Source organism: Lissotriton helveticus, chromosome 6, assembly GCF_964261635.1.
Source record: "Lissotriton helveticus chromosome 6, aLisHel1.1, whole genome shotgun sequence".
Classification (NCBI taxonomy): domain Eukaryota; kingdom Metazoa; phylum Chordata; class Amphibia; order Caudata; family Salamandridae; genus Lissotriton; species Lissotriton helveticus.
In genome coordinates, this window is record NC_136067.1 from 1265886515 (window position 1) to 1265909532 (window position 23018).

General features: G+C 44.6%; 1 protein-coding gene across 1 annotated transcript in view; it reads right to left on the reverse strand.

The window, feature by feature from the left end:
• LTV1 (LTV1 ribosome biogenesis factor) overlaps window positions 1-23018 on the reverse strand; it is a 206026-nt gene that overhangs the window by 14736 nt on the left and 168272 nt on the right. The window contains exon 9 of the mRNA XM_078648994.1: window positions 14984-15036. Within this exon, the coding sequence (XP_078505120.1) occupies window positions 14984-15036 (53 nt within the window). The remainder of the gene's footprint in view (window positions 1-14983; window positions 15037-23018) is intronic.

Below are 23018 nucleotides of genomic sequence, written 5' to 3' on the forward strand. Positions count from 1 at the left end.
CAGAGGGGCCGGCTGTGGACCTATATGTAGTGGAACTCATCCCCAAACACCTCAAACCCAAGACCTTGTCCAGTTACTTCTCAATTGAAAGGGCTCATAGAGTGCCGGGAGGTAGGCCTAAACATGGGGCCCCTCCGAGGCCTCTTATTGCTCAACTACAGAGATAGAGACATTATCCTGCGGACTGCGAGATCCAGTCCCCCACTGAAAGTAGACAATAATGAAGTGGCCTTCTTTCCTGACTTCACGGCCAAGGTTCAGGCCCAGCGTCGCAGCTTCCAGGCAGCGAAAAAAGAACTTCACAACCGTGAAATAAAATATGCAATGCTATTTCCAGCAAAGCTTAGAGTGGAGATGGACGGTAAAACATGGTTCTTTGAGTCACCAAAGGAAACGTGGGACTGCATGGAGGGGTGGAGCAGAGTAGGAAGCCAGAGAAGAGATCGCACTGGTAGATCGGGCCAGCAGAGAGGTGGCCGTGCAGACGCACTTGGAAGTGGCTCAGCGGAGAGAGATGGTCAGACGAAGGAGCCGGAATAAGAACCCCTCGAGGAAAGCGCAGAGAGTTGGAACCCTGCCGGAGGCGTTAGTATGGTGGGGGATGGACAAGGTTCCGGATACTAATTTGGGCAAGATACTGTCGTTGGGAACTGGTGACTTGGTCGCGACATGTGGGACTAAGTGATGAGGGTTCACCCGGGACTTAAGTAACTACAAACAGTGAATGGCCGAACTTATACAATTGTGTTATGTACATGCGGGGAGAGGGACTGACTAACCCCGCATTTTAAATCCACTGGCAGTGGGGGAGGTAACAGGGGGAGTGGGAAGAGGGGGGTGTTCAATTGTTTATTGTTTTATTGGTTTGCAATGTGGTTGTTTGACCTTGACACGCAAAGGGGCCATACTGAAGAATAGACTCGCACAGAGGAGATGGCTATTACGAGCTACCTATCCGTTTGAATTGATCCATATGTCTGGGAATTGTGTTGTGAAAGGCTATGGGGGGGATAGAGACCGAGTACTTTCTGTCCAAACTTGGAATGTCAATGGCATGGGCGACAAGATTAAGAGGGGGATAGTGCAACACCTAAAGCAACATTCACCTGACGTAGTACTGCTGCAAGAAACACATCTAGTGGGTCAGAAAAGTAAGGCTCTCACCAGATGGGGGTACAAACTCTTGGTTCATGCAGACTATACCACTGGTTCAAGGGGGACGTCAATCCTGGTAGGGAAAAGCACACCCCTTATTGTCCATAAGACATGGACCGACCCGGGGGGGAAGGTTTGCAGGGGTGGAGGCTCAGTGGGAAGGAAGAGACATTAACATCATTTCAGTTTATTTGCTGCCGGCTCTGGGTAGGACAGATTTGGCAGACCGGGGCCGTATGCTGACTGGACTCCGGGCGGGTTCATTAATACAGCTTAGGATACTTCATCAATCATACATGACATGAAAGACTTTGGCAAAACTGGTGTCCAGACCTGATGACCTTTGTTTGAGGGGGTGCGGACAGCAGGCTACCTTTTATCATACTCTTTGGAGTTGCCCAGCCATACGTAACCTTTGGGAGGAAGCCTCGAATCATATGCAGACGGCTTTAGGAAAAAAGGTAGTTTTGACACCACAGCTGGGGCTGCTGAACGTATGGGCCGCAACTGACCTCACTGAAGTTTAACAGAAATTTACAACAGTGGGGTACACGTTGGTTAAACGGGAGCTGGAGAGAGAGGGGGGGGAACTACTTCACCTTCCATTACCATGTGGGCGAAAGAGCAGGACAGGTGCATGTTGGCGGAAACGGAGGTCTTTGTAGCAAGGGGTTGCCCAAAAATGGGATTGGAAGTGGTTAAAGTGGAATGTGTATCGTGGAGATATTTGTGTATCCTCTATGGTAGAACTGGAGTAGCGCAGTAACGCAGATAGAAATGGAAATGCTTGATATATATTTTAAATCACTATATGCACATGTAATGTTATGAATAACTTGACAATTGGCGTCTAAATATTTCTGTATGGCTGTCATTAAAACCAATAAAAATATTATTTTTAAAAAAAGTTCATAAGTCCTTCTTTAGCCTCCGCTGCGAGGTCCCAACGTAGTCCTTTGACACTGCCCGATCTCCCACTTTCTTCGCTGCTCAGCAGCCAGTTAAGCAGTGTTTCCTTTTTCTCTCTCAAATAGGACCATTTAAGAGCGGGTTGTGAGGACTAATTCATTGTTTGATATGTTTTAACATCGAACTCATGCGCTTTCACTTGCAGATTCCCTGAAGTCACTGGACCGCTTCTGAGGCCCATCTGTTTGCCGCATTGGGTCCACCAGATCCTAGAGACGCTGGAACAAGCAAGGCGCTCTGGGTCCACAACGAGAATCACCTACATATCAGGAGTTAGATTTGAGCTATTGAATCCTGAAGCTGACAGGGCCTTGTCCCTGCTGCTCAGGGTGACGCCCAGCCAGCGCTGGGTCAGTATTCCTGCTGTCTCTGGTTTGACACCTCTGTGGGGTCTGTATTGTGTATTACTTTGATCCCCTGTGGGGTTTGTATGTGATTTAGAGCCTCTGAAAGCCAGTGTTGGAACACAGTGCCAAACAGCGCATTACCCTCCATATTGTATAGGATGTCTGTGTCCCTATGGCTTGCACCTGCAAAATTGTGTGCCCCTGGCCCCCCAAAATACCTCATGCATGCATTAACAGGGTTCCTCCACTTACGCATATGCCTTTTCTACATCTGAGGTGCCTATAGTCATATAGTGTCAGCGCTCCCTATTATTCTTGGCAAAATGGCCATGCGACCCTCACAGGCTACCTATGAGGAAGAGGACTCTTTGTCATTCCTCCAGCGGGAGGAAGACTTTTACGAGGTGATTGACACCTCAACTGAACAAGATGGTAATTCCTCTGGAGACTCGAACAAAGTAGTGGGCTCCTCCAGGTCTTGGCTCCCAGCTTCGGTCCCCATGAGACAGGGTGATTCGTATATGCTGGACCCTGACGACATCATCCACCCCAGATCAGCAGAATGGGTCCCAGCTGAAAAAATAGCGAAGTATGTGGCGAGGTAGCTTCGCAAGCCCCTAGACAAAGATGCCAGCAGCCCCCATTGCCGGCAGGAAGGAGAGAAACCATTCACGTCCAGCAACCAATAATTCATGGAGGTGCGGGCAGCTACAGTCTAAATACTTGGACATTCTCAATCATAATGGAAATTCTTTTTACCCCCTGGAGGTCGCAGCACATGACCAGTGGGGTACGCAGCTGAAAATTGAAGTACAGATGATAACAAACGTATACAGAAATACGAATGGAGGCACATTGATGATATCCATATACAAAGAGTTTTTGTGACAAGCTCCATCCGGGCTCGTCGGAGTAGATTCAGGTCTTTGAAAATCTAACTTATAAGGGGTGTCGCTTGTCCTGAAGAAGGCCCTATCTGATGTATCTACAAACACACATATCTACAGGGTTGAAACGTCGACACAAAATTATCTCATGTCCAGGCTCACTATAGCTGCGGATTTTTAAAGATAGCACATGCTAGATTGAAAGACCGGTGAAGGACAGAGAATCTATGTTATTGTTTTGTTTGTGTTTGAATTTGAAAGGTCACTCATTTCACTTTGTCACCGCAGTCACCCATTGAAGTGTCTTTGTATCGTTAGTGTGTTCTTTTGTCTGACAGCCCATATTTATTTACTGTACAAAGTGTTTACATTTTTTTTCTGGAAAACAGCAAATCAAAACAAAAACGGTAATAAATTCATATATTTTTGCTAACTAGTTGTACGTGTGGTACATTTAGTATTGTTTTGTATAATTGATAATTGACTCTAAAGAATTGTTTTGGTATCTAAATAAGCACCCCGCAATACTTACCCAATGGAATCACTTGTAGGTTTGTAATTAGATACCCAGGCTGCGAGGGAAACAGGTCGACACCATTGATCCTAATCGCAGCCGCGTTTGGACAGAATGTCCTCGCCTTACCATGAGAACAAGGTGTCCCTCACCTTGAAAATGGAGGCCAAGATTGCTCCGTGTCTAGCGAAGTTCCACAAAGACCGAAAAAAGAGCATATGCCGCTCATGCCTAGACAAGTTGCTGGACACCATAGGCCAGATGACCAAGATACTAGACACGGCGGAGGAGGCCAAGGCATTAGGTTCCTTTATCGTCCCAGACATCCTATCAAACTGAGCCCAACGTGATACTGTTTTCATGGGAAATACGAACTGTAATGTCCACAGAACTGCGTTGCTCCCTTTTTATCAAGATAGATCCTGAATTGAGGGACCATGCCTCTTCAGAAGCAGGAGCGGTGGAACAAGGGGGGTTGTTCGGGGATCCCTTTGTGAAGGACCTGGGGAAGTTTGTGGTGACGTTTACGTGGCTAGGTAGAGTGCTGTCCAACATCAAGCGGGTCTTCCCACTCTGGGTTTTCCAAGGGGCCGGTTGTGGCAGGGCTCGTTTGACCAGCGTTTTTCCAAACCAATAACCACCAGGGGCAAAAGCTCCATGCACGGCCAATACCGGACTAACCCTCGCTTCACCAACGTCTTTCCGTCAAGAGAACACGGCTTCCGTGGTCATGGAGGATCCAAAACACAAGGAGGCGGCAATGCCGGAAACAGTAAGTGTCCTCCCTTCTGCACAGATAAATAAAGGGGGCGCCTGCACTGTTTCTATTGGCTTGGGCGTCGATTACCTCTGATGCATGGGTTTTACAGAAAGTACAGGGGTTCCATATAGAATTTGACGGGTCTCCCCATCAAGCTTCTCGTCCAAGGCTCATTTGCTTCTCTGCTTGTGGCGCAGCACTCATTGACGAGGAGGTTTTAGCCCTCAATTAAGAATTGCACCATTTGTCATATGGTGGTGCACCCCAACGGGTTTCTCAGCAATCTTTTTCTCGACAAGAACTACGGGAGCCACAGACCAGTGATCAACCTCTGGGACTTCAACAAGTGGCTGGTATACAGTCACTTTAAAATGGAAGGCATTCATCTTCTCAGGGACATGCTGCTACCGTCCGATTGGATAGTGCGCCTGGACCTGACTGTTTTCTGCAGATTCATGTGGCGTTCCAAGGCCTTCGAATTCATCACTCTCCCTTTCGGCCTGTCGTTAGCATCTTGGTGCTTCACCAAGATACTTAAACCAACGATAGAGTCTCTTTGAGCGCAGGGAGTTTGGCTTTTCGTGTATCTAGATGACATGCTCTTTTGGGCCCAATGCCTCAGGAAACTGATAGCGCACCTCCAGGCGATAAAATATTTTGCAAGGCCTGGGGTTCGCAATCAACAAAAAGAAGTCTCTTCTTATGCCTGCTCAGAGAACGACCTTCTTAGGGTTCGTCATAGACTCCACTTCTGCATCCCTGAGCCTTCCGCCACGGAAGATGGCGAAGATCATACATGAGTTTTGCCAAATGTTGGGCAAACCTTAGACATCACTCATACAGATTGCCCGTCTGGTAGGACTCCTTTCTTCATAGATTCAGGCAATTTCCCCAGGCCCTCTTCACTATCGAGCTCTGCAGCGCCTCAAGGCGCACCACCTGCGAAAGGGTCTAGCATATTCACAGACTGGTCTGCTGTCAGGTGAGGCCAGAAAGGACATAGAATGGTGGATCACCTATATTGAGGCCTGGAACGGGAGAGCAATTTTCGGTTCCACTGCCGATCTGGTGACAGATTCGGATGCCAGCAAGTCTGGCTGGGCGCCCGGTGTGGAGATTTCTCTACTTTCCTCGCATTCTGCTGAGTCCGGGTCTCGAACAGCATCAGTTGTAGAAGAGGTATTGTCGCATCTGATGGCATGACAGATTACTGGCAAAGCTGGAAACTCTCAGGCTATTCGCACCACGCCGAGTTCCTCCTCTCCAGGGCTTGGGCAGATAGTACCACCAAATGTTGCTGTTTGTCCTGGACAAGATGGGTACGTTAGCGTCTGCAATGGGGTGTGGATCATGTGGACGCTGATGTAGCCCAGGTGCTCGATTTCCTGTCAAGCCTGGCAGAGGACAGCCTAACATATCGGTGAATAAACACTTTCAGCTTTGCGATCTCAGCGGGACTCACTCCTGTTGATGGTACCCTGTTTGGCAAGCATACTTTTGTTTGCAGGTTGCTTAGAGGGATTTGCTTTTCTCTACCACAGGAACCAAGCAACGCAGTGCTTTGGGACATTAACCTAGTCCTGAACCTTTTCTTATCGTGACCTATGCCTACAATAGCCTGTTCAGTCCGATGGGTTACCCGAGAAGCGGGCTTAGACACCAAAGTATTTGGGGCACATTCAGCAAGAGGAGCAATGTCTTCAAAAGCTTTTCTTCAGGGGGCACGCTTACAGGATCTCATGAGGGCAGCATACTGGCCTCCAAACCCTACTTTTAAGAGATTCTACTTAAATACGGTGGTGGATGTGGCCCAATCGGTGGTAAGTAAGCTTTAAACTATCATAATTCTCGCCTCCGGTGCCGACATAAAATGAAAATTTACCTAGCTTGGTGAAGGTAACTTTCAATTCTATTAATGACATGGAGTGGAGGATTATCCCACCAGGTGATCATGGCAGACGCAAACCCACCCTGGTCTTGTGTAAGTAGTTTGTTTTACCTTTACGATTCAATGTTAAGAATATGTTTTCGAAGCAGAATAGCTATGCAGTCTATTGCAATGGTGGTTCTTGCATTTTTAGCAAAGATGTTCTTTACATGAGAAGAGGTGGTGGAATAATCACTGATGCAGCATGCATTTGCAGGAAATGATGGAGGTAGACAAGATGCATAACAAACTTATGGCGTGATTCGTGCGAAGAAAGAAGCAGAGCAGGCAGCGACAAAGGGCTAGGTTGAGACCTGGTTGCAGAGACTAAAGGACTTATGAACTTTTATGGGTTTTGTTTCTCTGGTGTTTCTGGGAAAAATAGTTTCACAATGCTTTAATGGCTGCTGTTTTTTTGATGTGATTAAAGTGAAGAAGGAAAGCATAATCTTCGCCTCTGTGTCCTTAATAGAATTTAAACTTACCTTCACTAAAGTAGGCAAATTTGAATTCCCTATATTACCCCATTACATGGCATTTGTGTGAAATAATTATTAGAAAAAAGGGGACCCCTATATACTTCTCTTTCACTTGCTATACATAGGGAAAAGGTACGTTAGGAACAGTCTATAGCTAAGTGACCGAAACAAGCAACAATTACGTGGTTACATATAATTGATAGTAACCCTCTATCTAATATCATCCATCTGTATAAAGATCAAACATAAATAGATACTTCAAATATAATTTTATTTGTATTTAATGTACGTATCCATTGTTTTTTTTATAAACCAGTACAAATATATCCTTTTTTCTTTTGCTTTCTGATATTTTGATAATTTTTATATAGAAATATTTTTAACTTCTTTTCAACCATATATTAAAATCAGAAGAAGTATCTATTTATGTTTGATCTTTATACAGATGGATGATATTAGATAGAGGGTTACTATCAATTATATGTAACCACGTAATTGTTGCTTATTTGTGTGAAATATTCACAGCAAACACACATGAACAACAGAACGTGAGCAGCCTTTGTTTACACTGCTTTTGGGGTTTTGTACTATTTTTGTAGCAAAATGCGTTTTTGCATTAAGAATTGATGCAAAAGGGGCTTCAAGGCCTGGGACACCCTGGGCATCTCTAAACTGCTCAATATTATAGAAAGTGGTGCCCTCATTCCTTTCAGTTCCCTACAGGGGGTCTATCAACTTAGTAGGTTACAGCACTACAAATACCTACAGCTACGACATGCTTGGGCAACAGAGAAATTAAACTTTGAAAATATACCCGAGTATGCACCGCCACTGCTGAGTCATATTCTATGCAAGATTAAAGTAATATAGTTGTTGCTGGTGGTCAATTAGGGGCCTTTTTGGCCAGTTTCAGAGAAGAAATCCTAGCCAAATTCGAGACTTCTCAAAATAATCAGAAAGAGATACAAGACAGGGGAGAGATGTTGGAGCAAAAGATTGATGGCTTGGCCAAGAGAACTGAGTACCTCGAAGAGGAGGTGAAAGCCTTGGGAGAGACCACTACTTCTAATGTCAGAGAGATTGAGAAATTAAAACAAGGAAATAAGGAGTTACAGCAGGATATGGAAAGGCTTGAACTTCAGGCTAGAAGAAACAATATACGCATCCTGGGAATCAATGAGAATTCGGAAGGAGCAGACCTAAAGGGTTTTGTCTCTCGGTTATTGGGGGAGTTACTCTCAGATAGAGCGGATATTGATTGGGCGAATGAACTCCAGAGGGTGCACAGAGACCCTTACAGGTTGCAGCCGGGAAGGAAAGCTCCAAGGAAGATTCTGGTTTGTTTCCACACCTATATAATTAAGGAGCTTGTTTTAACTAGGGCGCACTAAAAGAAAGGTCATTGACATTTGGGGAATGCACATATTCAATTCGCTCGGATATGGGTAAAAGAACAGCTGCGCGCCTGTGGCTGCTAGGCTCAAAGATGAATGAACTTAGGCTTAAGGGAGCGCAAGTTCATATGAAGTTCCCTGCTATGTTGAAAGTCATGTGGAACAACAAACAGTATAACTTTCGAGAGCCTGAGGAAGTGGATGCCTTCTTAAAAAAAATGGGAGAAGCAGAATAGAGGGGGGCCTTTCCTCAGGTTCTCATGAAGATATCACCTGGTTAATTACAGATAGAACGTAGTTGAGGCCAGTTGGCATGATAAAGTTGAGACAGGTTAGGACTAGGAACTATGTAATTTTCAGCAGAAGGCGGCAACTCATAATAATACGCAAGTATAAGTAATAGTGCCCATATGTGTAAAAATTGTAAATATGTAGGTATATATGAGATTGTTAACTTTGAGCTGGGTCGCCGGGCTCACCTTGTTAGCATAGGGGTATCTCGAAGGCGCTTGCGTCCTAAGAGATAATGTTGGGCGGGGTTCCCTGGGGGAGAGGGGGGGCAGGAACAGGGTGTTGGGAGCATTCGGGAAAAAAAGTAGGGTCCTCAACCTGCCGTGTTCTGTATATCTATATGTGAAACTCTTGTTTAACAGTGAGAGGGTTTGCAAAAAAAAATGTAAGAAATAAATGAGTAAGAACTTAGTACATCTCATCTCATGGAATGTGAACGGGGTGAGGTCTATGAAAAAATTGGCTCGCATTGCGGAGTTTCTTTAAAAAAAAACGAGGCTAATATTCTTTTACAAGAGACTCATTTAGAAGAGGATGAATGTTTAAATATGTTAAAAAAATTATCTTGGGTTTAGGACATTGTTAGTTCAAATCAGAGGGGTAGTACAAGAGGTGTTGCCATTATCATAAGATCCAATAGTGGTTTTAAATTGGAAAGCCAGTCTACTGACTCTTCAGGGAGGTGGATAATTGCTAATATTAAAATACAAAATATGGCAATGGTATGTGTGAGTTACTATGGCCCAAATCAGGATAATCCAGACCCCCTGATTAAATTGGAGGCTGCTCTCTTGTTAGTTAATGTCCCAGTGGTTATTGTAGGTGATTATAACTTAGTTCAAAGTCCTGAATTAGACAGGACATCAAGGAGAAAGTATAACACCCCTTTAAAGTCTATGACTGCACTTAAAAATCTGAAGCAGGAATTTAATTTGGTTGAAGTTTGGAGAGCCAAAAAAAGGGAACGATAAGGGATGTACTTTTACAGTAAAAAATATGGCCACCACACCCACATTGATTACTTTTTGATTGATCTGTGTCTATATGGAGAAGTTGAGAAAGTTGAACATCTGCTCGCTATCCTCTCTGACCATTCAGCTGTGTTACTCTCTCTGAGATTACAAGATAAGAGAGGAATTATAAGGTGGACATTAGATCGCACTATTTTACTTGATGAAGCGGTTCAATCAAAGTTGCGGGAGGAGGCTATGATTTTTTTCCAGGTTAATATGGGTTCAGCAAAGATCCAGGTCATCTGGGATGCTTTTAAGGCATTCTTAAAGGCGGAGATTACATCCGCTATGATTGGGAAAAATCGTAGTTTCAGGAAGAAAGAAAAGGACTTTCTTGATAATATTCAAAGTAAGGAACAAGAACTACAAAGGGCTTCTTCGGAGCCCTTTTGTAGGGTACCATTGTTTACTAAGGAGTTGGAGTGTCTTCAAGCAAAATACAAGAGTGTTTTGGATAATATCTTATTAAACAGATGGAAGGTTAGCAGACATCAGAATTTTTCTTATGGGGAGAGGAGTGGCAAGCTTTTAGCCTGGAAGGCTAAAACGGATAGAGTCCGAAATCAAATTTGCAGTTGGAGAGAGGGCTCCACTGGTCAGATCTTATTCACTAATGCTGAAATTGGAGCGGAAGTGAGGGGATATATGGCTAAATTATATATTGAGGAGATTGAGCCTGGGGCTGAAAAAATCAAGGATTTCTTGGATAGCGTGGAGCTTCCATCTCTTAATGATGATCAGAGCCTTTTTTTTAGCTTCTGGTATAAAGGAGGAAGAAATCTGTTTCCAGTTGAGAAGGATGGCTAGAGCAAAAGCGGCTGGCCCAGACGGCCTCCCGATAATAGTTATACTTACTGTTGGAGGAGAACCTAATACCAGGATTTAAGGAACTCTTTAATTGTATATTAAGGGATGGGGAGTATACTCCGGCATCATGGGATGAGGCCACGATAGTTTTAATTTTAAAACCAAATAAGGACCCGCTTGTTGCTGAATCTTATAGACCTATATCCCCCTTGAACACCGACTATAAGGTGTTCACGGGGATATTGGCGACTAGGGTTGCTAAAATAATAAAAAGTGTTATTCATACTGATCAGATGGGGTTCATTCCTGGAAGGCAGCTTAATGAGCTTACTGGCTTATTGTTGGGGATAATGGATTTGGCAGAATGTTATAATCTTCCAGTAACTATGGTGGCAATTGATGCTACCAAAGCGTTTGAACAAGTCCACTGGCCATATTTATGGGTGTCTTTGGAAAACTTTGGTTTCCCTAAAAATCTAATAAAAGCTCTTCAGACACTCTTATAGAGTACCTAGAGCCAGAGTGTTAGTCAACAGAGAATTATCTGAATGGTTTAAGATCTTGCGAGGAACAAGGCAGGGGTGCCCGTTGTCACCACTGTTATTTAATATTTACATTGAACCTCTGGCGGCATGGATTAGACAAGACCCTATCATTTCCCCGTTTAGATATAATAATTTTGAGGTTAAGTTAGCATTATATGCAGACAATCTAATCTTATACACACAGAATCCAGCAGTCTCTATCCCTAAGCTGCTGGCTAGAACAGAGTCTTTTGGGAACATCTCTGGTTATGGTGTGAATAGAGATAAAACAGAGGTAATGGAGTGGAATCAAACATCTGAGACCCCCGGGGTTAAACCCCAGATGCAATATCTGGGGATTCTAATCACTCAAAGATTAGTTGATATTCCTGCTGCAAATTGGAAAAGATTACCCATGAGGTGGGAAAACTATTGAATAGATGGGCAAACCTCCCTCTTAACCTATATGGAAGGGTCAATTTGGTCAAAATGATCATCCTCCCAAAGATAACTCTTCTCTTTAATAACATACTTTTTCCATTTAATAAGAGCGAGGTTGCAAAGATGCAGGGTAAGATTGGTAGCTTCGTCTGGGCATCAAATGGTGCCCGCATCCCATGGTAAAGGCTTAGAAGGAGGTTGGAGAAGGGGGGCCTTGCACTACCGGATTTACGGCTCTATGCACATGTTTTCCAATTTAAAAATTTCAGGATATTATTAAAGCAGCCAGATGACACTCCACTGGGCCGTATGTATGGAGAAATGCTGAGTGAACTAGGGGATGAGCGGAGACAGTTTCTTTTTAAATTTGGAGACACAATTTATTTTAAAAGGTTACTCAAGATTCTGTGCAGGCAGGGAAAAATAGGGTTTATATAGGAAATAAAATGGGAGTGTCGTATTATTCTGATTATTCCACAATTTGGGGTTCCCCCGGCACCCCAGAATGTTTGGATGATGTGCTTAGCCTGCCATTGAAGCAAGCAGGTTTTTCTTGTTGGGGAGATTTAAAATCGGGTGTGGATTTGATATCGTGGGAAGCTTTGACTTTGTATACCCAAGGAAAATTAACTCTATTTAAATACTATCAACTTTCAGCTTGGTGGGCCAGACAGCACTGGGTAGAAAATGAGGATGATACCTGGCTAATCCAGGCTATGAAGACGGGAAAAATCAATAAAGAGGTAGCTTTGTGGTATCGATCGTTAATTGAAACAGAGGATAATATAAATGAAGATATCCAAAAGCTATGGCAAAATGTTTTAGAGAATATTAATTTGAGTAAGGTTTGGCTGGCTTCCTTTTCACTGCTGCCTGAGATAGTTAAACCTGCCTATTTCAAGCGTAGTCATCTTTTTACTCTTTATCGGGTCTATTGGACCCCCGCAAAATTTACAAGATTCTTTGGATCTTAGTATGTATGCTCAAGGTGCAAAGATCCCCTTGCAAATGATTGCCATATGTTTTTAACTTGCCCAGTGATTGCTAAATTCTGGATGGATGTTGTTGAATTTTTGAAGGATATCACAGGAATTCAGTTAGAAATCTCACCGCTACTTATCTTTATTGGTATATGCCAAGATAATATATTGGCTTCGTATAAAAGGGCCGCTAGATTAATTTTTTATGTTATATTATTGGGAAGGCGAGAAATATGCAAAGCGTGGAAATTGGCTGCCCCGCCCATTTTCTCTGAGTGTTAGAACAATATCATACGAACCAGTCAATCAGATATAGCTTGCAATCCTAAAAGTTAGGAAAAAGTTTGGGTTTTGTTGGTTGACTGGTGTCAGAGGAACGGGGTCCAATGATTAAGTCAATTATAGTTGTCGGTCCTGATCCCCCTCATGTGAGGGGTAGGAGTGGAAGCAGCTATTTCTTGTCTGGAAAGACTATTTCTACCCAGACCATTGGTTCGGAAATGGAGTATCGCCTACAAGTTAATTGACAGGATGAGGACCTAAAAAAAGAAAAGACATTTCTGACGAAACTAAGACAACACTGGGTAGGCGGAGTGGGAGACTTTGAAGACCTGGACTGGGATGCAGCCCTTGTGCACCCTAGGGAAGTCCCAGTAAAAGCACTGCTTCGACTGATCCAATTTAAACTCCTTCATAGGGTCAATTACGATAGGGCCCCTCTGCATAGCTTCGGTAGAGCAGATTCACCTAGCTGCCTTCACTGTGGGGCGGAACATGAGCCACATATATACACGACATAGGAATGCCTTAGCATCCAACGATACCGGACCGATATTGTGAAATAACTGAATGGGATACAGGGTGAAACACTTCTGATGGATTCTTAATATATATTACTGGGCATCCCCATGGAAGTAGACCATACCAGAGCAAAACTTTTGTTTAGTAATTTAAGGCCTTGCAGTGGCTAGTCAAGATAGAACTAAACATTGAGGTGTACCTAGGTCCCCCACACTTCAATTGGAAAGCTGGGATGGACCTCTAAATGGCCGCTGAGAAAGTCACATATAAGGCCAGAGGGTGTCCGAGGAAATTCACTAAGGTATGGCGTCCCTGGCTACGCTACTATACAGTTGAATTAGGATATGCCATTGAACAGCTCAGACACACACAGCCTCAGGTCGAGTGATGGCTCATACTCTAGTGTACTATGGACATGCTGCCTGTTAATGTTGAGTTTGTGGGTCCCAAACTGGGTCGATATATCTTGCGATCCGAAGTGTAATTTCTCTTCTGTAGCCAAGCTATGTTTGGTGTATCCTCCTGATTGTTGTGCTGCTAACAGAAAATCAAATAAAAATACACACACAAAAAATTACACAAGGACGCGTTTTGGGCTAAAATAGAACACTACAGGACAGATTTGCATTTTTTATGTAATTACTCATAATTTTACCACAATTTTGTATAATTGCACTAATTGTACACACACTTTATATAGAATAGAAAACACTATTTGTACATCAATGAGATACAGGATCAAAGAATAGTGTCTTTACTAGAGCTAGCATTTTTCTAATCTTAGGCGAAAAGGGAAAGAAATGCCCGGGGTAGGTGCACTGTACGTGAAGCAACCTGCTTCCCAATCATTTTGGCTCAGGAGGATGGTGAACCAGGAGTTTGGCATAGGAGGAGCTCACATGTCTGGTCCTGTGATAAGAGTAAAAAAGTTTAGACAGGTAACCAGGAGCACAACCATGAACACATTTATGACCAATACACAGAGTGTTCAATGGAGATCTCATTTTGATAGGTAGCAAATGAGGTGTATTCAAGTAGATGGTAACGTGGTCTTATAGTTATAGGATACAAATGAGTCTGCTGCATGGTTTTTAATTTGTTTAAATTTTGCAATTAAGTTTCTGTGAGGCCGACCAAGATGTTGCTGTAATCAATGTGGGATAGCAAAACTGCAAGCCCTTGAGCAATCTTTTAGAGAAACTGGTGAAAAGAAAGGGTGCATGGAAGACTACTTAAATGTTGAAATGCGCTTTGAATAATGGAGTTCATGGAAGGAGAGAAAGTCATATTACGGCTAAAGGTAACAATCAGATTGCTAATGAACTGGACTAGCTTAGGAGGAGGAACCAAAGCATCAGGCTACGCAAAAGTTCATGGAATAAGCCGAAAAATGTGAGTATGATAAAAATAACTATGTTAAAAATGTGGTGATAAAAATAACTATGTTAAAAAAGTGGTGATAATAAAAATGCATGAAAAATTTGACACGCATAGAAAATGAAAATGCAAATGAATTCATAAGAGTATAATAGCTTCCAAGCATATGCATGCATGTTCTTTTTACCAACCCATATAGGACAGTCAAACTACATGAAAGTTGAGTCCAGATTAAAGCAATTACATTAGAGGAATCAGGCAGTTAAAATAGTTGCTTCTACATTCCATTACATGACAATAATAAAGGGCAGGTTTACCTTTGGTGGTTCTTTGATCAGCTGAGGGTGGTTGTACAAATTAGAATATGTACCTGTGTAAACAAGGAAAAAAAGAGAAAAAAAAATCAAGAAACTTCAATGACTCCGTCAAGTCATCCTTAGAGGAGAACTACCAAATGGTTTTCACTGTGACACTACATTTCTAATAATGCAATTTGTAATAAAAGGGTACCCATGAGTAATTTAACATTCTGGTTCGGAAACAGTCTGTTGCCTATAAGCCAATAAGTAGGCAAACAAAAACAAGATAGAGAAAAGCTACAAATATCAAGTTCAAAATACAAAAATAGAACGATGTACCAACTGCTAAATGATTTTCAGTATGGTCAGCTCATCATGCTGGTCTAGTCAACACCAGACGGAAGACTATACTATTAGGTACAAAGTTAGAGAAAAATTAAGTATACCATGGAGTAGGAATTAAAACAGTGAGTAGTGGTCTTCAGGCACCAAGAAAAGTTTCTCGATTATAATTGTAGTTGTCAGTCATATGCATCTCAGACATGCTCATAAATGACCAGTCCAACAACTCGAGAAATGAAGAACAAGTATCTTACACCTTCGGTACCGTCTTATCTGGTAGAGGCTTTATCAAGCTGCAGATTCCATACCTTAGAATATTCACCAGGCATCAGACTGGATCCAGAAGTTTTCAAGCAGCACCCCTGTAAGCTGGTGGGTGGCACTGTTCGGCACTACGTCGGCCACACTGGAAGAGACGTGTGGTGTGCCTATATAGACTCCACCCTGGCACACAGATGTCAGTTCCTCTTCACAACTTTCCACACCAGGAGCACAGAGCTACGATGAAGATTGAAAACTGGTATGAATTTTTAATGATGTGGAGCCCGGACTCCCCTGGATACCAGAGTCCTCTGACTCCACCTTTCTCAGATGGTCGCCCCAGCACAGAAGTGATGCACCTGTCACTATGGTTAGCTCTGGTTGGGAAAGAGAGAGTGGTCTTCCACTGACCCAAAACTGTAGGTTTTGTGCAGTTCCTTCTAAGATCAGGACTGTGATGGAGAGATTGCCCTGATGCTGTGCCCAGTGGAACTTCTGGTCCACCTGCTGAGCCAGCATATGCAACAGGAATGTATCACTAGAAGGATGCAGGAGGACATGCGGCCCAACAGCCTCATCAGTCTTACCAAAATCCAGGATATAGGCGGAAATATTGGTATCATAGCCTGAATATCCTGGACTTGCCACTAGAGAGGAAATGCCTGAAGCTGCAGAAGAAGAACACCTCTAATGAAAGAGAGAGCCTGAGAGGGAGTAGGTGTGACTTCGCACTTTGATAGTGGACCCCAGAGACTGCAGGAGGTCCGCTGTAGTTTGGAGTTGGGAGACAACTGCCTGGGGCAAATCTATCTTCAACAGACAATTGTCGAAGTACGGGAAGCCTGGAACCCCTGTCCTCCGCAGATGTGCAACAAGCGATGCCATCACCTAAGTGAAGTGAATACCCAAGGGGTGCTGGTGAGGTCAAAGAGGAGCATGGGAAACTGAAAGTGCTCCTGGGCCCCACCACGATCAGCAGGTAACGCCTGTGGGCAGGCAAGACGGAGATGCAGACATATGCATCATGCAAGTCCAACGCTACCATTCAGTCTCTGTGACCCAGGGCAGGCAGGACCTGAGCTAAGGTGAGTACTGTATAGTTTCTTTCCTGTCGGTGTAGTTTTGCAGCTTGAAGACTTTCTGGATTCACTATGCTGCGCATTATTCCGCCATCTAGTGGTTGGGTCCGGAATTGCAGTATATCTCCTCTCTTTTTTATTTTTCGTGGCCCAGGTGGGCGTCGACATACCACCATTTGGTGTCCTTCGTGACGTTGACGTGCTTCCTCCGGGAGCTCAAACCTTTGGTCGCCATCTTCGGATTCTTTTTTCTTGTCTTGTGTTACTTTTGTTTCTCCTTTAATCTAGTAAAGTCTTTCTCCAGTTTTAATCCCTTTCCTCCTGTCTTATCTTTCTGGCGGAGGAGGGTGGGTTCGCTAGTGAATCAAGAAAGTCTTCAAGCTGCAAAACTACACCGACAGGTAAGAAACTATACGTTTTGCAGCGTGAATCTTTCTGGATTCACTATGCTGTGCATAGACTTTGTAGCGGTTTGTCCTTATTGTGGTGGTTGGGTGGAAGATGAGCTCTGGTTACTGAATATGTGTTGTAAGACCTTCTGTCCCACTTGCGCTTCCTTGTTCATTTTGGATATCCACACAGTAGTGCTTACTGAACGTGTGCACTGAAGACCATGTTGCAGCTTGGAAAAATTTTCAAATTGGTGTGTTAGCTTGAAACGCAATTGTAGCTCCTTTCTTCCTTGTTGAGTGAGCATGAGCTGCTCCTTGTAACAGTTGTCCTGTTTGTTTGTGGCAGAGTTGTATGGTTTGTGCAATCCACTGTGCAATGGTATTTTTGGTAACTGGTCGTCCCAAAAAACTGCTGGTGAAGGAAACAAAGAATTGCTTTGTCTTTCTGCACTCCTTTGACCTTTCTATATAGTGCATTACCGCCCTCCTGGCATCCAGTGTGTGTAGCGCCCTTTCTGTGCTTGTGGCTGTTTTTTGGAAAAAAAATAGGTACTTAGATTGTTTGATTAATGTCGAACCATGACACCAGCTTTGGCATGAAGTGGGGGTTTGTTCTCATTACAATCCTAAAAAGAACAATTGATGGACAGAATGCAGAACAATGTCATACATTCACCCCAGTACAGAGATCTGGGCCTAAATCCATCGTTTTTTTGCTCACCATGCCATTCCAGTTTGGTCCCAGCCATATGCAAATCAGTCTTGACCCTGCGCCCAATGGGAGCAGTCCAGCCCGAACTGCCAGGCCAGGTCCTCCCTGGACTGGAAACCAGCATCCTAGGACTGGTTTCGGGCTTTCAGCCGTCATCAGCCAGGATAGCTTGACTCCAGTGGCATGGAGAGCATGAGGCTCACATCTGAGCATACCCGTCCCACTCGGGGTGACAAATGCAAAAAGAACAATTGATGGACAGAATGCAGAACATTACATTACAATCCTGTCATTGTGTATTTGCAGGGAGGGCTCTTGAAGTGTTAGCGCTTGCAATTCATTTACTCTTCGTTGTGATGTGATAGCCACTAAGAAAGCTGTCTTTAGCGTGAGCATGTGCAGTGTAGCTTTGTGAATAGGCTCAAATGGTGCCTTCATCAATTGAGTTAGCACTACGTTGAGGTTCCATGCTGGTGCCGGCATCCTGTTTGGAGGTGTGATTCTCTTAGCTCCTTCTAGAAATCTTTTTACTACTAAGGAGGTAAAGAAACTTTTCCCTGTTTCTCCTCTTGTGTAAGCTACTATCGCTGCTAAGCGCACCCTTAGGGATGTGTAGCTTAGTTTACTTTGTAGTAGATGCGTTAAGTATTTTAGTACTATTGATTCCCTTGTCATTCTCCTTTGCAGTTTCTCCCTAATGCACCATTTAGAGAATCTTCTCCACTTTGCTACGTAGCACTTTCTTGTGGTAGGTCTTCTCACTTCCCTGAGCACTGCCATTGTGCTTGCCGGTAGTCTGAGGTGTGCAAATTCTAGGTCTTCAGGAGCCATGCAGCTAGGCTGAGGCTCTCTGGCTCTGGGTGTAGCACCCTTCCATTCTGCATTGTTAACAGGTCCCTTCTTCTTGGGAATCTATGTGCTGGTGCTTGCGCCATTTCCACTATTTGCGAGAACCAGGACGGACTGGCCCACTGAGGTGCTATTAGTATTAGCGACATGTTGCTGAGCCTGCATTTGCTGAGTACCCTGTCTATCAGTGGTATCGGGGGAGAAGCGTATGCAAATGTCTTTGACCAACTTGTCCATAGCGCATTCCCTTGTGACCAATGGTCTGGTTGTCTGGATGCGATGTGTTGGCATTTTGCATTTTGGTGTGTTGCAAATAGGTCTATTTGCAGTGTCCCCCACTTCCGGAATACTTTTTGTATTTCTTGTAGGTTGATTTCCCATTCGTGGGATGCGGACGTCTGCCTGCTGAGTCTGTCTGCTGACTCGGTCTGCTTCCACATTGTCCTTCCCTGGGAGATGTATTGCTTGTAGGTCTGCTTTTAGTGGAATGGCCCATGTACATATTTCCTGTGCTAGCCCTGATAGTGCTACTGATTGTGTTCCTCCTTGTTTGTTGATGTAGATCATGATGGTTGTGTTGTCTGTCTGGATCAACACCCTGTTTCCGTACAGCTCCTTTTGAAAGGCTTTAAGGCTAGGAACACAGTTTTTAGTTCTAGGTAGTTCATGTGCTTGATCGCATCCTGCTGCAACCATAACCCCCTCACCTTGAGTTTGTTCATGTGCGCACTCCACCCTATCTGGGAGGCGTCGGTTGTGATAGTCACTGTTGGAGTTGGCTGTATGAATGGTTTCCCTCGTGATATGTTTTGCTTGTTCCACCAGGCTATTTCCTGATGCACTGCGTGTGTGACAACCACTAGATCTTCCCAACTCCCTGTTGCCTGTGACCATTGCTGCTGTATCAATTCTTGGAATGGTCTCATGTGGAGTCGAATATTTGGGACCAGGTGTATGCATGACGCCATCATTCCCATTAGTTTGCTCACCGTCCTCACTGCCAGAACTTGCCCCATGCGGTGCAGACGTGTTTCCTACAGAATTGCCAAAATCCTCCTTGTGCTGGGGAACACCTTGGCTTATAATGTGTTTATTTCTGCCCCAAGATTATCTTCACCTGTTCTGGTTCTATTGACGACTTTCCCCAATGGATTGAAAAACCCAGTTGGATTAGTGTTTGTATCACCTGCTGGATGTGTTCTTTGCACTGGCTGTAGGAGTTTGCTTTCACAAGCCAGTCGTTGAGGTAGGGGTATACATGTATTCCCTGTCTCCTTAGGTACGCTGCTACGCATTTCGTAAACACCCTTAGCATTGATTTGAGCCTGAATGCGAGCACTGTGAACTGATAGTGAGTCTTGCTGATTACAAATTTTAGTAAGCGTTTGTGTCCTTTGTTGATGGGGATATGTAAGTATGCGTCCTTTAAATCTATAGTTGCCATGTAATCCCCTTCCTGTACCTGGGGTATTACCTCTTGCAGAGATGTCATTTTGAATCTTTGTGTCCTTATGAACTTGTTTAAGATCCGTAGGTCCAAGATAGGCCTTAGTGTTTCGTCCACCTTTTGTACGAGGAAGTAGTTGGAATAAACACCATTATTTCTTTCCTTGTACTGTACTATCTCTATTGTTGAGCAGTTCCTGTGCCATTAGTACCAAGTGTGAATGTTCTTTTGCTGAGTGCGACTTGTTGCTTGGCTTTTTGTTTGGAGGTTGTTTTATTAGTTCTATACAGTATCCCTATTGTATGATGTTTAGTATCCATTTGCCATTTTGACCTTCTTCCATTCTTGGAGGAAGTTACTTATTCTGCCTCCTACTGGCTTTATATGTTCGGGGAACTGTTTGTCTTGTGAAAACTGTTTTTGGACTGTTTTCCACTTTGGATGCCCCCTTGAGGTGTTATCTGGGTGGGCGTCTGCCTTTTGGCGAAGTCACTTGGAGGTGGGTTGTTGCCCTCCTCTCCGTGCCTGTCCTCATCCGTTGTAGGGGCCTCGAAAGGACTGGCCCCGTGGTTGGTACTGCCAGTTCTGCTGCTACTGTCCCTGGCCGTTTCCCTGATTACTTTGTTGGAAGGTTTGGTGCGAGGTACTTGGTTGGTTGCCTCCCCTACCATTTGGCCTTCTTGAGGGCGCACTCCTTCTCATTCCTCTGAACTGCAGTACTCCCTTGGACCTTGCAGTTTCGTTGTCTTTCTTGAGTTGAGTTAACTTGTCGTCAACTGGTGTCCCAAAAAGTTGTTCCCAGTTGAAGGGCGTGTTCAGGCTGTTATTCTGTACCTCAGGCTTGAAACACGAAATCCTAAGCCATGCGTGCCTTCTCTCTGTCACCCGATCATCATCTGCCTGCTGGACATCTCCGCCTCATCCAAGGCCGACTTTAAACATGTGTTCGCCATGTTTTTCCCCTCCTCTACCAGGTGGGTTGCCCTTTGCTGGTACTGTTCCGGTAGATGCCTCAGGAGTTGCCCTACTTCCTCCGAGTGCTGCTATGTAAGTCTGTTGATTAGGGCGTTGGATTTTGCGGTGCCATTGGATTGCCGCACTTCGTTCTACCTTCCTCCCCGCGAGGTCCATTCTCCTACTCTACTTGTCAGGAGGTGGTCCTGCATTTTGTAGGCACATTTGCCCTCTTCCTAGCTGTTGCACAGATCATTGAATCGGCTGGCACTGATCCTTGAATGTATGCAGGGTCATTTGAGGAGTGCTTGTACTTCTCTGTTCTTGGGGTTACAGATTTACATATAGCTGGCTCCCTGAAAGCCTCTCTGCCCTGGTCCAGCACACTAGGGAGCATGGGCAGGAATTGACTTCTTGTTTGTGTCTGTAAGAGAGTCTCCAGGAGAAAGCAGGCCTTGGCTTTCTCCTCCTTCATTTTTACCCCTTATGTATGTGCAGCATTCTTGACCACCATATTATAGATCCCTATATCGTCTGGTGGTGAAGGCCTCGAAGGATATGTGTCCACTCCTTCCTCCGGCATTTTGGCGTCAAGGTCATGCCACTCTAAGTCTTGCACCTCCGAGGACGTTGAGTCCTGGTAGGTAAGCTGTTCCTCCTTGCCTTCTCCCTTGAAGTTCTTCTTCCTGTTCTTCGACCGGTTCAGATGTTTTCAGCAGTTCAGGGTCCTCGAAGCCCCTTTCGACCTCGGCCGCGGGCTTCGGCGGGATGGTGTACTGACTCATCTTGTCGTCCAAGCCTTTTTTCCGCTGCAGGATGCTCGCCATTTCGGCCTCGAGCCTCCTTTTCTTCCTTTCCATCTCGGAAGCCTGTTTGGCGTCAAGGATTTGAGCGCTTCGCTACTTGGTGGTCGACGTCGTCGTCTTAGTTGTTGACCCTTCCTTTCTCGGCGTCGAGGAGTCCTTTTTGGGGGCTTCCTTCGACGACCTTGATTTTTCGTGGGTCTTTGCAGTCCGGGAGTCCTTTTCGAAGGATACGCTGGTCTCTTTGTTCTTGGGTGCAGTTGTTTTCGTCAAGAGTTTGGACTGCACTGCTCCCTTCGAGTACTTTGTCTCACTCTTTCGAGTGTCGGTCGAGTGTTTGGGGGTTGTTGACTCTCTTACCTCCTTCAACATTTTTTTATGGACTTCGATGACCGCGCAGTCCTCTGGTCCTTCAGCGATGTTGTCCTCCTCTCCACTGGAGAGGCCCAAGTCTCGGAGCAATGGAGCTGGCCCCTGCCCCTGCATGTTGTGGTTCACACTTCTCTGCCTCTCTCTTACTTTGAGGGTCTTGGGTGTGAACGCCGAGCACGCATTGCAGTCCTCCCTGTTGAAGTTGAGTGGCAGGCAGAGGTTACAGACTGGATGCTGGTCCTTCTGGACGTATTTGTGGTGGCAATTGGTGCAAAACTTGAAGGCGGTTTTGTCCATTCCTGCGCTCAGGGAGCCCCCTGTGTGTGCATTCTCGTGTGAACGTCGAGTTCTCTCGGAATTTTCTTCTCCTTAGTAGTCTCAGCTACCTGACCTGTAGTCGGGTGCGATGATAACTTCGATTTTCGCGATTTTTCATGTTTTCTGTCGATTCCTCTTCCAAAACTGTGGAACTCCTCGACAACGATCCAGACCCAACAGCGGAAAAAGAATCTGAAGATGGTGACCAAAGGTGTCACGAAGGGCACCAAATGGTGGTATATCAACGCCCACCTTGGCCTCGAAGAAAAAAAAAAAGGGAAGAAATACTACGATTCCGGACCCAACCACTAGATAGTGGAATAATGCACGGCATAGTGAATCCAAAAAGATTCACGCTGCAAAACTTTAACTTCTCCTTCTTCAGGAAGAAGTTGCGAAGGTGCAGGTCGAGGTTAGGTTGAAGTCCTCAGTCCTTTTTGGGCATTAGAAAGTAGAGCGAGTTGCAACCAAAACCGAATTCTGATATGAACACCGTCTCAATGGCCGCCTTGGCCAAAAGAACA